This window comes from Schistocerca cancellata, chromosome 1 (assembly GCF_023864275.1).
Source record: "Schistocerca cancellata isolate TAMUIC-IGC-003103 chromosome 1, iqSchCanc2.1, whole genome shotgun sequence".
NCBI classification, from domain to species: Eukaryota; Metazoa; Arthropoda; class Insecta; order Orthoptera; family Acrididae; genus Schistocerca; species Schistocerca cancellata.
Genome location: NC_064626.1, coordinates 366,260,477 through 366,277,004, shown reverse-complemented (window position 1 = coordinate 366,277,004; position 16,528 = coordinate 366,260,477). Strand labels below are relative to the sequence as shown.

Here is a 16,528-nt window from a genome sequence, read left to right as displayed (position 1 = left end):
CTGTAGCAGATACTGCTGTCATAAATTTTTGGGTAAGAAAGGTAAGTGACCTTGACGTATTGTGTTGTGGGCGCCCAGCTGCGCCATCGCCTGGAGAAAAAGCCATTAGGTGGAGAAAAAAGAGGCCATTAACATCGCTATTGACATTCCTTTGTAGAAAGCATCGGAAATATGACACGCTACTACTTGGAAACATATGATTATACAGTGGAACTCGCAGTTTGTGCTACTTACAGAAATGCTTATGAATTGATGGGAAATATTCTTACATCTGCACACCTGATTATGACAAGTGTCTTTCTACGAGAGTTGAGAGAATTTCTACTGACTTATGAAATGCCACATGGCTATTGAATGATGTTTTTATGCTTTGCTTTGTTCATAGTTACTTATTTCATTTCATGTCTGGTTTCCAGCTGTGCTGCAGCATTGGTTTTATAAAATAAAATTAAATGCATTTGCTAATTTGAACACTTTCTGTCTACAGATCTGTTAAATAATAATTTTCTGATCCACATTCTTCAAAAAAAGGAGCACTTGGAAAGGAAAGAACAATAAGAAGGGACTAATAACAGTAACTGCATACATCATTTTCTTTTCAAGTACTTGGTAACTTTTTTGTACTATAAGTTGTTGTTGTGTGCCACTTTAATGACATAGACATTAAGATGTGAATAGACATTTCCTTTATCTGCATTGTTGTCTTTAGTGTACTATTTTTTCTGCTTGGGGGTTTGTCATGTTCAGATATAAGTTATTGCATTTGCTGCTGCTGTTTGCCAGGCATAGTACTAGAGAGTTTCATCTTGTATTACTCTATTAAGCCAGTTTTACTACTGATTTTTTTCCTTGTTTGCTGCACATTGCCTTATATTAGTTGTAATATTGTATTTGCTTTGCTAATTTAGATATACTGCTGCTTGCTTTGCCAATTTGCATTTTTTGTCATTGCTGTTTGTGTTAATTGTTTTGTGCTGCTGCATTGCCTCATCCCTTCATTTATGCATCTGAGCTCAGTAGATTTAAGTTAGCTTAAGAGGGGGTAGGCTATATAAGAGAATGAGTTGCAATGAATTGGAAGAAATGCATTGAGAACTTATACAAAAAAAGTTTGTAAACAAAGGTACTGTACAATGAAGAATAATTATTTTGAAAGAGGATATGAATAGAATACAGAAAGCAGGTATAGATAGGACTTTTTGGGAATAATGATGAACAAAGGGAGATCTCCAAGAAGTAAAGAAAGTTTTGTTTGCAAAATACTGCAGTAAAACAAAGCCTGTCCTTTCCTTTTGTGTTATTCCGCTATGTGTTTGTGTACCGTTGTGTATTTGTGTTCTTCCTGTATTTATGTGTTTAGCTAATAAGAGTTATGTTGTAGAATTTTTCTATTACTCGCTACAGTCACTATTATGAGGAATACTGTTATCCTCAAATATAATTTGCATTTATAATATATTATTTACTTTGTAAAGATATTTAGACATTATTTTCGAAAGATTTTCTAATCTTTTACGTATTTACTTATGTCATAATTCCTGTAACACTGATGTATATGTTTATTTCTATTCTTTTGTAAAGCCTGTACTACTATAAATGTTATCTGTATTGTTATGTTCTTTGATGATGTATTTTGTACCTTTGTAATTGTATCCTTATGTTGTAAATTTATAGTTGTATACACACCAGTTCTTCAAATTAAGTTTCATTTCACTGCACACATTTCTGTTGGTCATAGTATATGCACAATATGTGAAAAAAAGAGACTGTTACTGCTCACACGTGTGTTGATAATTCAGCAAGGGACTGGTTAACAGCATTGCTGGTTCTAAGGACACCAAAAAGTTTGTGAGTGCACAAGTGGTGATTTATAGACTTGCTTTATGGTCCGATGGTGGCTGTGCACCTGCACATTCGCAACAGATGGCTACTGGCCGTCTCTACAAGGACTGCAGTGGGTCTGCATCTCTGGTGGCCCACCAATATCATAATCTCTACCAGGAATATAGTTGGTCTGCTCTGCGATGACATACCTACCAATATTCTTCGAACCTTCGACTGACTCTGCTGTGGGTTTGCCCTGTTGTGGCCAATTACCTGTCTGCATGTCAACAGACAGTACTGTCTTTCCTTTGGAAGGACAACACTACTTCTTCAAGACTGCATGGAAATCCATTACTTCCATGTGCATTTTCTTTTAATACTCAGACTTTGAGAAAAAAAATAAAACTGTAATTACTATTGTGATGAATGATCAGGACTGTCTTTATTAGAACAATTTTTGCTTTTGACCAACATTGCATTAATAAGTGTGTGCATTTGATATTTTTTATTGTAACTATGTAAAATTTTATCAGATCATTATTGCTCACTGCCCAAAACAATTTGTAAAATTTTTTGTGGGGAGCATGGGGGCTATGTAAGTAGGCTGTTTAGGTTTTTATGTTGGTAACGCCACGTAGCGCTCTGTATGAAAATCACTCACTGTGCTTTGTGCAGTCTATGGCTGGTTTGCATTGTTGGATTTTTTGCTATTATAGTGTTGGGCAGTTGGATGTGAACAGAGTGTAGCGTTGCGCAGTTGGAGGTGAGCCGCCAGCAGTGGTGGATGTGGGAAGAGAGATAGCAGAGTTTTGAGAGCGAACGATCTGGACATGAGTCTGTCAGAAAAACGAAATTTGTAAGACTGGATGTCATGAAATGATATATATATTATGACTTTTGAACACTATTCAGGTAAATTCATTGTTTGTTCTCTATCAAAATTTTTCATTTGCTAACTATACCTATCAGTAGTTAGTGCCATCAGTCGTTAGAATCCTTTACTTAGCTGGCAGTAATGTCTGAGTACATTCAGTTTTGCTCAGCTGTTTGAAAATCAAATAACGTAAGAGATTTATCAGCACAGTAATTCATTAATTTTTCAAAGAAGAAGTTTCAAGTTATACACTATAGACTCAAAGAAAAATGTATTCGCTTTCATCTGCTTGCTCTTGAGAAGCCGAGGATACTCCTGTGGTAATGTCACAGAATAGGATTTTGAAAAAATGGTGACACACAGCCGCAATATATAAACGCTCCATGTCCTTCCCTTCACGTTTGTTGCTGTCGACGTTAGGAGGGCCCTGCTGTTTGCTATAAAATTATGTAATGGGATGGCTGGGGTTGTCCATTAAGTCATTTTTCTCAGATTACATATCAAGTTATAAGGAGATTGTGTTTCATGCTGTAACCATCTCATAGTCAGCCAGTTCATGACGTAATAAACAACCATTTTTTTCTGTTCGTTACCGAATTCTCCAAGTTCCCAGTGTGTATGAAGTCTGAGAATTTCATTTCAATGGTCTCATATCATACTTTGCTGATCTAACAGTATTTTCCATTGGCATTCTTCACTAAACCAAAATCAGAAGTGCTGGGTAAGTGAGAATGTCTTGAAACCAATAATTTGTTATCAGTGGCTGAGGCTTCACATTCGGATCTTGATATAACTTCATGAAAGACAACTAAATTTTAATGTTCCTGTTTTTGCCGGTAAAATAGTCTAAATGTAAGATTATTTTAATTTTTGTAGAGGTTAGATACTCTTACAGATCTCACACCAATCCGTAAGAGATATATGAAGCTAATGTCCTTAGGATTTCCGGGACCAACACTTTTCTGAGGCCTTATAATTGGACCTGAGTTAACAAGTTTGTAAGTTGGACCTTACATGAGCTTGATCCGTAACGACAGGACGATACAGTGTCAGTTCCTCAGAAAATAATAATTTTATTATATCATAAAAGGCAATTGCAGTTAATCTCATCTACTGAAAACTAACAAAACCATATCTACCATATACGGACTGGCATGAACAAACAAGTTAAAATGAAACGCATTTTGTAGACGAACTGAGCAGGTGGTTAATGATATTATAAAACTCCCCATTAGCAAGATAACAGCGAGCTTCAGCGCAGAAAGGGATAACGCCAGAAGAATACATTATTCCTTTTAATGTAAATAAGGCCGAGACCGAGGGTAAGTGGCTGCATGTCATTAACAGGGCTAGGCTGCGACCCAGCAAGAAAAATAAAAATGTATTCACCTCTAGCGAGATGGTGGTTGGCTGAAGACATACTTGGCGATGCAGGTGGGACACAATGGGCAGATCTCCGTTATATAAAAGCATTTTGAGACCTTAAGGCTCTCTGTCTCTCTCTTTCATCTCATGGTACACCACACAAGTGTGTCGAAATAAGCGAGGATGTTGAGATCTTTGCTTTCTGAGAAGTTAGTACGATATGCTTCATGTATTGTGGCAACAGATATCAAAGTGGTAGTAATTAATCCTGCGGAATTACTGCAGGCAAAGAAATTGTGCACATCACTCCGACCCATAGCGAGTATGAAATAGCCATTATTTTGACTAGGAAAAGATTAGTGTTCTATTGTATGCAGGATAGTTGCGACTGAGTGAATTCAGTCAAGGCCAGAGTAGCGTATTAGTGTTTCAGATCCATCATGGAAACAACAGCGTTGCAGATGCCACAGTACCATTGTGCATTAGACCACAGTAAATGTTGAGTCTAGATTTTGCTCACTCCAACTTGCATACGCTTTGACCATTGAATATCAAAAGCTAGGATACTAACGTACCCTCACATTGAGTATATAAGAATTTTTTTCATTGGTTAAAAAAGTAAATTTATTCTCCACCAACTCAGTGCATGACCAGCTACAACAACGCAGATGTAAATGAGCTGATGAGGATTTTTAGTGATCCTTCTTTCCTGTGATAAAAAATTTTCATGTGCAGAGATAACGATTTTATTAATCGTCATTTCAATATGTCAAAGAATTAAATGTTTTGTTATTGAGTGTCAAAAGTAATTGAACATGATTGTTGTTTATCAATTGCCCCTGAAAGCAACAGTTGATAAATAATATATAGAATAAAAAAAGAAGGGAATAGCTGTGTGCCATTTCTCTGGCGCGTTGCGTATCCGGCACCAACGATAGCGACTAGTATTTCTGTTTCCGTCTGGTTCGGCCTGCGCAGGCGCTGAGGCAGCAGCTGCCCTCTGGAGTGTTTTTGATTTTAGCCTCGTGTGTACTTAATCCTATTTAAAGTCTTGGGCATTGGCATTTGCTTGTTATTTTACTCTTATTTATTTGTTGTGCCAGTTAGCTCTAAGATGATGTCAGACCTTGGTATCTGTCTACCTTATTTTGGCTACTAGCGCTCAGGTGCAATATTTCTGGGTCTATCCCGGATTTGTCATTAATTGAGAGCTTTTTTATACTGTATTTTTAGTAGTAGGTTTGGCAAGTGCACTTGCGTATGGTATTTATTGTGTTTACCCCTCCCCCCCTTCTTACTCCTTCGTGTAAACTGATTCTGGCAAGATTGCTATTACCTATGTAAGTTTGCCTGCTGCTGTAGTCGTAACATGTTTGACCGGCAAGCGGCCCATGTTGGCGAAAGTTTGAATGTGTTTTGCGCTGTTGATGTTGGGCCTTGCCGTACATATATTTAGTCATGTACGTATTGTTGTGTTAAGGATTTTAGGACATTTTTAACTGAGATACCCTTGAAAATTTTATCACTCTTTTAAAGAAGGCATAGGAAGGAGTAACTTCAACTGAAAATTTAATCGTAAATTATACATTTGGGCTTCACATTTAAAAATTTTAGGTGAAAGTATGTAGTTTAATGCACAACGATTATTTGTTAATGTATCAAATTGTAAACAGTTTTGAAGTTTCTCTGTTTACCTGTGGTATATACACTCCTGGAAATGGAAAAAAGAACACATTGACACCGGTGTGTCAGACCCACCATACTTCCTCCGGACACTGCGAGAGGGCTGTACAAGCAATGATCACACGCACGGCACAGCGGACACACCAGGAACCGCGGTGTTGGCCGTCGAATGGCGCTAGCTGCGCAGCATTTGTGCACCGCCGCCGTCAGTGTCAGCCAGTTTGCCGGAGCTCCATCGCAGTCTTTAACACTGGTAGCCTGCCGCGACAGCGTGGACGTGAACCGTATGTGCAGTTGACGGACTTTGAGCGAGGGTGTATAGTGGACATGCGGGAGGACGGGTGGACGTACCGCCGAATTGCTCAACACGTGGGGCGTGAGGTCTCCACAGTACATCGATGTTGTCGCCAGTGGTCGGCGGAAGGTGCACGTGCCCGTTGACCTGGGACCGGACCGCAGCGACGCACGGATGCACGCCAAGACCGTAGGATCCTACGCAGTGCCGTAGGGGACCTCACCGCCACTTCCCAGCAAATCAGGGACACTGTTGCTCCTGGGGTATCGGCGAGGACCATTCGCAACCGTCTCCATGAAGCTGGGCTACGGTCCCGCACACCGTTAGGCCGTGTTCCGCTCACGCCCCAATATCGTGCAGCCCGCCTCCAGTGGTGTCGCGACAGGCGTGAATGGAGGGACGAATGGAGACGTGTCGTCTTCAGCGATGAGAGTCGCTTCTGCCTTGGTGCCAATGATGGTCGTATGCGTGTTTGGCGCCGTGCAGGTGAGCGCCACAATCAGGACTGCATACGACCGAGGCACACAGGGCCAACACCCGGCATCATGGTGTGGGGAGCGATCTCCTACACTGGCCGTACACCACTGGTGATCGTCGAGGAGACACTGAATAGTGCACGGTACATCCAAACCGCCATCGAACCCATCGTTCTACCATTCCTAGACCGGCAAGAGAACTTGCTGTTCCAACAGGACAATGCACGTCCGCATGTATCCCGTGCCACCCAACGTGCTCTAGAAGGTGTAAGTCAACTACCCTGGCCAGCGAGATCTCCGGATCTGTCCCCCATTGAGCATGTTTGGGACTGGATGAAGCGTCGTCTCACGCGGTCTGCACGTCCAGCACGAACGCTGGTCCAACTGAGGCGCCAGATGAAAATGGCATGGCAAGCCGTTCCACAGGACTACATCCAGCATCTCTACGATCGTCTCCATGGGAGAATAGCAGCCTGCATTGCTGCGAAATGTGGATATACACTGTACTAGTGCCGACATTATGCATGCTCTGTTGCCTGTGTCTATGTGCCTGTGGTTCTGTCAGTGTGATCATGTGATGTATCTGACCCCAGGAATGTGTCAATAAAGTTTCCCCTTCCTGGGACAATGAATTCACGGTGTTCTTATTTCAATTTCCAGGAGTGTATGTTTATTACCTCATATTGTAAGCAGCTTGATTTGTTTGTGTCACTGTAATTTGTAAGCCACAGTCTAATTTATTACAATTAATTCGTTGTTTTGGGGAAATAAACCTTGAATTGTATGTCCCGTTTTCATTAACCGAATCCCATCCAAATCGTCCGCTCAAGCTGTGTTGTTTTTCTAGAATAGACCCCAAACTTTCACTTTTATTAATTCATGCATTGTAGGTACGTGACAGCAGCATTTCTAACGATTTTTTTTACGATCTGCACCTGATAATAGCTGCCTTACAGGGCCAGGGTCATATTTATTTAGAATGTCTGTTTGACACCCTGGGCTTCAGAATACAGTTCAGCTGTTTTGTCCATTTGTGCGCTAAGTGGTAAGCTAAGTTTGCGCACATTAGTACACTCACTGTGCAAATACAAAGGTCAGACATATGACAAGTTACTGAAGATAGAGGTTTTTCCAATTGTAATCAGTTTCTAGAAGACAGCAAATGCATTTGCTCTTCATTCGTAATCATCAGTCCGCTTCAGTTAGAACTTACATACTGACAAACCAAGCCATAGAAACTGTTAGAATGGGAATGTGCTCTAAACAAAAGACTTCTTCCCTCCATGCTCAGCATTGCTGTCACTCCTATTGATGTTATTTAAAATACGTGGATTTGAAGCTTTTATACTAAGAAAACAGCTTTATAAACAGTACTTAGAAGATGACCAAAAATGCACTTGATTCCCTTGTGCTGTGAACGCCACATATGTGGATGACACATTCGTCGTCAGGACAGATGGAGAAATCGAGCTTCGCCGTTTCCACCAGCATTTAAACCAATAACAAGACAAAATACAGTTCACGGTGGAAATCTAAAAGGAAGTAATCTACTTGTACATTTTCTCACTGTTAAGGTCTATACGAAACATAAAAGTAAGCTCATACACAGAGTTCATGTGGCGGATAAGTAGTGGACAGGTACCTGAACACCATATCCTGCCGCCACTCAAAACAAAATATACCTTAAATGTATTCGGAATTGTGAATATGGACAACCATCAGCTGCGTAATGGAATGGCAGCAGTGAAAATTTGTGCCGGACTGGGGCTCGCTTACCGCGGGCAGTCGCCTTACCATTTGGCTATCTGTGCAGGAGCCACAGCCTGACTCAAACTTTCGTATGTTGTCAACCATCCATCTACAATCTGTACTCGTACACTCATTATGTACATTCCCGTACAGGCGAGATATTTTACTTGAATGTCGCTTGTCGGTGTGGGCAGATAAATACGATATTGCAGTATTGGCAGTTGGGAACTTGGGCAACCATCAGTATTTGCACATGCATGCATAATTCAGAATAACACAGGCATTGCAATATCGTATCAGACAAAACAAAGAAATTCCGCAGTTTATACAACAATCACAAGACCCCACTGAATCAATGGCGCTGATAGCCTGGGGGGGGGGGGGGGGGGGTGAAGTAAGCAAGCTATGAAACATTTTCGGGAAAATGACAGTAGTGAATGTACCGTAAGGAAAGCTATCACTCCAGGAGTGCACGAGCTTAGCTACGATAAAGGACTGGCTTGTATAAGTGAGATGGAGTACTGCATCAACACACATCTTGCAGAGAGTAGGAGATGCATATGGCTTGGTTGGCATACTAAAACGCCTGTGGAAGAACAAGTGTGATACGCCAATACAATCAAACAAGCTCTTGTTTTAAATATACCGCTGTCTAACACTAAGCGAGAAATGAGTGATGCTTTCAAGATAGTTTAGGAGCCATCCGATATGAACTGTGACAAGGTGTACACATACTCGCTGTCTTGGCTGACAATACTTACAAGCCAGTGAGCTGACTGTGCTAGCAGAATCGCCCAGTTAACGTTACACTACAGGCAACTGCGAACACTGAAGAATTGCAGGCACCACAGACCATTACGTAAGAAGCACCACATCACGACGGTAGCTTTCGCCCTATTCGCCAATGACAATCAATAAAAACTCACATAAAATTTCCCAGTAACAGCAGCTAAAACCCCTAGCCCTTGATTCTGTCACCCAATCAAAACATAGTACGCCATATCTTCAAATAAGAAATGTGAAGCTGCAAGTAGACACTATGATGAAAGTTGCCTACAATAGCAGCCAATACATCAGTGATTTTACCACATATGACTCAGGCACACACGAAGGAAATTTTGGTAAAGTGGGCTCTCATAATTATATTATTACTCTGTAAAGAACCATTTGAGACCCGTGTCCCCAATACCAAAATACTCAGAAAATATCCCTGAACAACCTCCTATATTTCAACGATGGTTTAAGACTTAACTCTGTTTGTGTCCTTTCAATTTCAAGTACATCTGCTTGAAATTACTCAGAACGTTTATTGTTCAGCTGTACGAGTCCTATAATTAGTTGTGTGAACCTAAATTGCAGATACCTATCTATATCAACTCTTGAACATGGGACATCCATCATTTACATGATGAAATGCTTATATTGTATGTTCATACTGAATAGGTGTCCTATACTTTTATTTATCGAATGTGTTTTACGTGTTTTCTATCACATTTTTATTATATGTTATGTTATTTCATTAAAAGAACAGAATGTGACGTTGATCACAGACTAATTATTTTGGAAGGTTATGTTATATAACTGAAATCATGATTGAGTATTACAACAAAGTGATATTAAAAGGAGTCATCCATACTAGGTGTCTTCAAAGTTTAGTATTGACCATAAAATAAAAACAGCCGTAACTGTAAAAAATTTATTTTAGAATAACATGATTGAACGAAATCATACTTTCAGCAGTGACCTGCAAGTTTAAATTCTCACAAATGGCATTCATACATCAGTATTGTACACAACCAATGTTAACTGACAGTAATTTGGGTTCAGTGAATTCGCTGACCAATAAATCCAGATGATGTAACTATAAAAATTCCTCGATTTTTTGTTTTGTTTTTCATATCAATCTTTGCATTTTACAGTTGAAACAGTTGGAGTATTTTTTGAAATGTAATGGCTGGAAGCGTATCTATGGGGAATGGATTTATAAAGTGATATCAGAAAATGTCTGTTCTAGCGAGTAGTTTTACACATCTGTTTCTTTGTTGCTCAAAATAGAAAGCATTCTGAGGCATGCACTGAAAGGGAAAGAGAACCTCTAGTGGTAGCCACCCTTGAGAACTTTACGGCCAAAGCCCTTGATGACCAGCTCCGCTATATCCCGGACAAACCCACCATCAGAGCTACCGGAGCTACCAGAACTACCAGAGCTACTATCGCAGTCAGAGCAACCGGAGCTGTCAGAGCTACCAGAGCTACCAGAACTACCAGAGCTACTATCACAGTCAGAGCAACCGGAGCTGTCAGAGCTACCGGAGCTACCAGAGCTACCGGAGCTACCAGAACTACCAGAACTACCAGAACTACCAGAACTACCAGAGCTGCCAGAGCTGCCAGAGCTGCCAGAGCTCCCAGAGCTCCCAGAGCTGCCGGAGCTGCCAGGGCTGCCTCCAAAACCACCAAAACTCACAGGATGCCTTCCAAAAGTGTAATCAACTGAGCTGCCAGATGAATAGCCAATTCTTGGATATCCTGCTCCACTGTTAACTAAGGAACCAGAGTCAATGTCAGAACTGCCTACATGTCCAATAGGACCATCTCCACGACCTGCATGTCCAGCACCTCTGTAAAGTCCATTGTAGCCTCCAGCTCCACCAACCAGGCCAGGACCAGGAACTCCATAACCAACTCCCACTATTCCAGTTCCACCACCACTTCCAGGTCCCCAATGGCTATTTGTAGAGTCATGACGTTGGAAGCTACCAATACCAGGGCTGGCTATACCACTAACTCCTGTTCCGCCGATAGGTCTATCTATCTCTTGCCCAAAACCTCCTCCATCAGATCCACTATGACCCAAATATCCTCCAACAAATCTCATACCAGCAGATCCAGATGAGAAACCATGAGAGCCTCCAGAGTATCCTCCTTTAGCCCCAACAGTATCACCTGCTTCACCAGCTCCCACACCATGTGCTGTACCACTAGAACCATTGTGGTCTAACAAACCTCCTACTCCACCAGCGCCACTGTGACCAATTCCGCCAAATTTTGGTCCACCTCCAATACCGCCAACTCCTCCATAGCCTCCTGAGATACCAACAGAAGAACCTGAGCCTTCAATTCCAGTGACGCTTGGGCGAGAGCCCCAAGGTCCACTGCCAAATAAACGGCTGTCAGATACAATTTCATGTCCACCACCTATTACTGTGGGTCCACCAACTAAGCCTCCATGTCCACCAGTTATTCCTACAGATTCACCACCTAAGCCTCGATCAGCTATACCCCAATACTGACGTGCCACATCACCATGTTCACCTGCTATTCCTCCATGTCCGCTATTTCCTCCAAATGCACTTTCTCCAAGAACAGTTTGCACAAATTCAGTTCCTCCTGTTGTAGGGTTGGCTCCTACACCACCTAGTCCCAGTACACCACGTCCTATACCACCAGATTCAGCTCCAAGACCACTTCCAATGGCTCCCACACCATCTGTGTAGTGTCTGTATCCTGTTCCCTGTCTTCCAATTTCGCTAATGAATCCACCATGCCCACCAGCTCCTATTCCATGTGATCCAGCTCCAGGGAACGGTGCTCCCAAATACCCTGATGCTGACTCTGAACTAGACCCTGAGCTGCTGCCACCTGTTGAGACAATTGCAGAGTTAGACAACTGATTTCAACACGAAATAAAGATTGAAACAAGAAAAAATGTATTTCTTTTCATAGCATTAATTTTTTATTTGTTTTGTGGTTGAAGTAAATGAAAGTTGAATAAATGTAATTGAAATATCACATCAAAATATTTTTTTAGGTCATTTGTTCAGCGATATACTCAATATCTTTTGCATCATACCTAAAATATATATTCACCACAACACCCATATATAAGGAATGGATAAAATAAAATTAAAGTTCAAATGTGTGCCAAAGAGAGAGCTATTCCCCTATGTGGTGATATTATTTGTAAATTGAGCAATGGCTGAAATCAATCCAACTGCTGTAAGATACGTGTTAAACAAATGTTTTACGTTGTGGAGATAGACATGTAGATCGTGATCGTTACTAAAGACAAATAAATTAGAAATTATAAAAACTTTCAAACGTGTATAGAGGTACATTAAACATAGTGGACAATTATAGAACCAATTATGCCATTACTGCTCTTTACCTTATATGGTCATATGATAATCGTAGTTTATAAGATTTCAGTTGTTTATTGAGAGAGGTGGACACATATTTTAGACGCTAGAACCTTTTTTGAGAGGAGGAGCTTCAGTTCCATTCCAGATTCCTGTTCAAGTTTGGTGTGGATTTTCTAAATTACTATCGTTTCACAACTTTCTTATCCAATCTTGAGTTACCCATAATAAAGGATCATAAGTTTTTGACACCCAGCGAACAGCGGGATCATTAGCTCACGTGGGTCAAGGGAGGGAAGGGAATTGGCTGTGTCCTCTTTCAAAGGAACCATATTTGTGTTTTAGTATGAGAAACAGGGGAAACCTAAATCTGGAAGGGCGCACAGAGACATGAACTCTGAAACATCCTTAATGCGAGTCTGGTGCCGTAACTACTGTGCAACCTCGGAAGAGTTAAGGTATATTTCCCAGTTGTCCCTGTCATTTAAATGGCGCTATAGCAACAAGAGCCCTACACCAATGTTTTTACAAGTTGGAGAGTCTGCAATAATTCATGAGGTGTTGTTCTACATTTCGGTCTTTTTACTTGATGTTTTGATCAAATACTTCCACGAAGTTGTAAGAACATAAGAACATGAGGAAAACGTCTTGCGTTAGGAGTTTGTTGACTGCTCATAAAGTATTATTGAGTATGAAGTTTAAAACCAGACCCAAAGGTGTCGCTGACTGTCTCATATGATTCTCACAATAAGTTTCGATCATTTATGCCTCCATCATAAGGTGAACTGAATTACTGTTGGTACGTCGATTTCATTATTGACCTAAGTGTCATTCAAACATCACAGTGATACTGTCATTCGTTACTGAAAAGTCAGATTCATAAGAAGCAACCAGTATTTTAATTCACCTGACGATTGATACAAAAATATTATTAAACACACTGTAAATTTTGCAGAAAAATTTGTGGTTGGTTTCCTCTGAAAGTGACTCATCACAATGATTTGGACAGTAATTAAGAAGGGATGAACATGAATTTCATCTCACTTGTGGTCTACAGGGTTATCCAATGATCGTGACCGGGCCCACTATCTCACGAAATAAGCGTCAAACGAAAAAACTATAAAGAACGAAACTTGTCTAGCTTGAAGGGGGAAACCAGATGGCGCTATGGTTGTCCCGCTAGATGGCGCTGCCATAGGTCAAACATATACCAACTGCGTTTTTTAAAAATAGGAAACCCCATTTTTATTGCATATTCATGTAGTACGTAAAGAAATATGAACGTTTTGGTTGGACCACTTTTTTCGCTTTGTGATAGATGGCGCTGTAATAGTCAGAAACATGTGGCTCACAATTTTAGACCAACAGTTGGTTACAGGTAGGTTTTTTAAATTAAAATACAGAACGAATGTACGTTTGAACATTTTATTTCCGTTCTTCCAATGTGATACATGTACCTTTTGTGAACTTATCATTTCTGAGAACGCATGCTGTTACAGTGTGATTACCTGTAAATGCCACATTAATGTAATAAATGCTCAAAATGATGTCTGTCAACCTCAATGCATTTGGTAATGCGTGTAACGACATTCCTCTCAACAGCGAGTAGTTCGCCTTCCGTAATGTTGGCACATGCATGGACAATGCGCCTACGCATGTTGTCAGGCGTTGTCGGAGGATCACGATAGCAAATATCCTTCAGCTTTCCCCGCAGAAAGAAATCCGGGGACGTCATATCCGGTTAACGTGCGGGCCATGGTATGGTGCTACGACGACCAATCCACCTGTCATGAAACATGCTATTCAATACCGCTTCAACCGCGCGAGCTATGTGCCGGACGTCCATCACGTTGGAAGTACATCGCCATTCTGTAATGCAGTGAAACATCTTGTAGTAACATCGGTAAAACATTACGCAGGAAATCACCATACATTGCACAATTTAGATTGCCATCGATAAAATGGGGGCCAATTATCCTTCCTCCCATAATTCCGCACCATACATTAACCCGCCAAGGTCGCTGATGTTCCACTTGTCGCAGCCATCGTAGATTTTTTGTTGCCAAATAGCGTGTATTATGCCGGTTTACGTTACCGCTGTTGGTGATTGATGCTTCTTCGCTAAATAGAACGCGTGCAAAAATCTGTCATCGTCCCGTAATTTCTCTTGTGCCCAGTGGCAGAACTGTACACGACGTTCAAAGTCGTCGCTATGCAATTCCTGGTGCACAGAAATATGGTACGGGTGCATTCGATGTTGATGTAGGATTCTCAACACCGACGTTTATGAGATTCCAGATTCTCGCGCAATTTGTCTGCAACTGATGTGCGGATTAGCCGTCACAGCAGCTAAAACACCTACTTGGGCATCCCCATTTGTTGCAGGTCGTGATTGACGTTTCACATGTGGCTGAACACTTCCTGTTTCCTCAAATAACGTAACTATCCAGCGAACGGTCCGGACACTTGGATGATGTCGTCCAGGATGTCGAGCAGCACATGCCTGTTGGACATTTCGATCACAATAGCCATACATCAACACGATATCGACCTTTTCCGCAATTGGTAAACGGTCCATTTTAACACGGGTAATGTATCACGAAGTAAATACCGTCCGCATTGGCGGAATGTTACGTGATACCACGTACTTATACGTTTGTGACTGTTACAGCGCCATCTATCACAAAGAGAAAAAAGTGGTCCAACTAAAACATTCATATTTCTTTACGTACTACACGAATATCTAATAAAATGGGGGTTTCTATTTTAAAAAACGTAGTTGATATCCGTTTGACCTATGGCAGTGCCATCTAGCGGGCCAAACATAGCGCCATCTGGTTTCCCCCTTCAAGCTAGACGAGTTTCGTTCTTTGTAGTTTTTTCGTTTGATGCTTATTTCGTGAGATATATCAACCAATATATTTCATTTCGAGACGAGAAGATATATCTGGTACATTACATCATAAGCCTCTGTGACTGTGGGAGCTATGGATTCTTTATATTAAGGGTCACCAAAAACGCTTTTGAAATACTATGGGAAGTTGGTGCAGGTTTCAATTGCAGCTGGAGCAATGTGTAAAGCTTATTTTACCCTATGAAAAAACCTGAACAATAGTATAGACTCAGTAAGGGCAGCATACTTTATGGGAAAACGTTCCAGTAGCTAAGCAGAGCCTTAGAAGAGCCTACACCACGAGGCACACTATCATCACGTATTCTGTCATTAATATGCTCGCCGCGTAACACGACCTAAAGCGGTAACGACGAGCCACTGTACTGGTGTGTGCTCTCACCTGCTCCGTATCCTGCCTGGCTGGCGCTGTGGCTTCCAGACGCTGAGCCGCCAGGGCCTCCCAGGGAGCCGGCGGAGGAAGAGGACGCAGAGTAGCTGCTGGAGCCTGAGCCCGAGCCTCCAGCGCCGTAGGAGGAAGAGCTGCTGCCCGACTGGCTGCCGCTTCCAGAGCCACTGCTGGACGACGACCAAGAGGATGACGAGGATTTGGAGAAGCTGCCCGAGCCCGTACCAAAGTTGCCAAATCCGGGATTTAAGGCTGTGCAGACAAGAAATATACACTATCAGCAGCTAAAGTAAATTAGTATCAATTCTGAAGGAGGCAGGGGTAAAATACAGGGAGCGAAAGGTTATTTACAATTTGTACAGAAACCAGATGGCAGTTATAAGAGTCGATGGACGTGAAAGGGAAGCAGTGGTTGGGAAGGGAGTGAGACAGGGTTGTAGCCTCTCCCCGATGTTGTTCAATCTGTGCATTGAGCAAGCAGTAAAGGAAACAAAAGAAAAGTTCGGAGTAGGTATTAAAATCCAATGGAGAAGAAATAAAAACTTTAAGGTTCGCCGATGACATTGTACTTCTGTCAGAGACAGCAAAGGACTTGGAAGAGCAGTGGAAAGGAATGGACAGTGTCTTGAAACGAGGATATAAGATGAACATCAACAAAAGCAAAACGAGGATAATGGAATGTAGTCGAATTGAGTCGGGTGATGCTGAGGGAATTAGATTAGGAAATGAGACATTTAAAGTAGTAAAGGAGTTTTGCTATTTGGCGAGCAAAATAACTGATGATGGTCGAAGTAGAGAGGATGTAAGATGTAGACTGGCAATGG

The 16,528-nt window shown here is 41.5% G+C and overlaps 1 protein-coding gene and 1 long non-coding RNA gene across 2 annotated transcripts in view; one reads left to right on the top strand and one right to left on the bottom strand.

The window, feature by feature from the left end:
* Positions 1-620: 620 nt before the first annotated feature.
* On the top strand, positions 621-10,254 carry LOC126174775 (uncharacterized). Its single transcript, XR_007535483.1, has 2 exons — positions 621-5,762; positions 7,178-10,254. It is a non-coding gene; the product is annotated as an uncharacterized LOC126174775 (long non-coding RNA).
* Positions 9,949-16,528, bottom strand: part of LOC126174769 (uncharacterized PE-PGRS family protein PE_PGRS54-like) — a 44,360-nt gene continuing 37,780 nt past the window's right edge. The window contains exons 3-4 of the mRNA XM_049921110.1: positions 15,699-15,956; positions 9,949-11,908 (exon numbers count right to left, since the gene is read on the bottom strand). Of these exons, the coding sequence (XP_049777067.1) occupies positions 10,362-11,908; positions 15,699-15,956 (1,805 nt within the window). The 3' untranslated portion in view covers positions 9,949-10,361. The remainder of the gene's footprint in view (positions 11,909-15,698; positions 15,957-16,528) is intronic.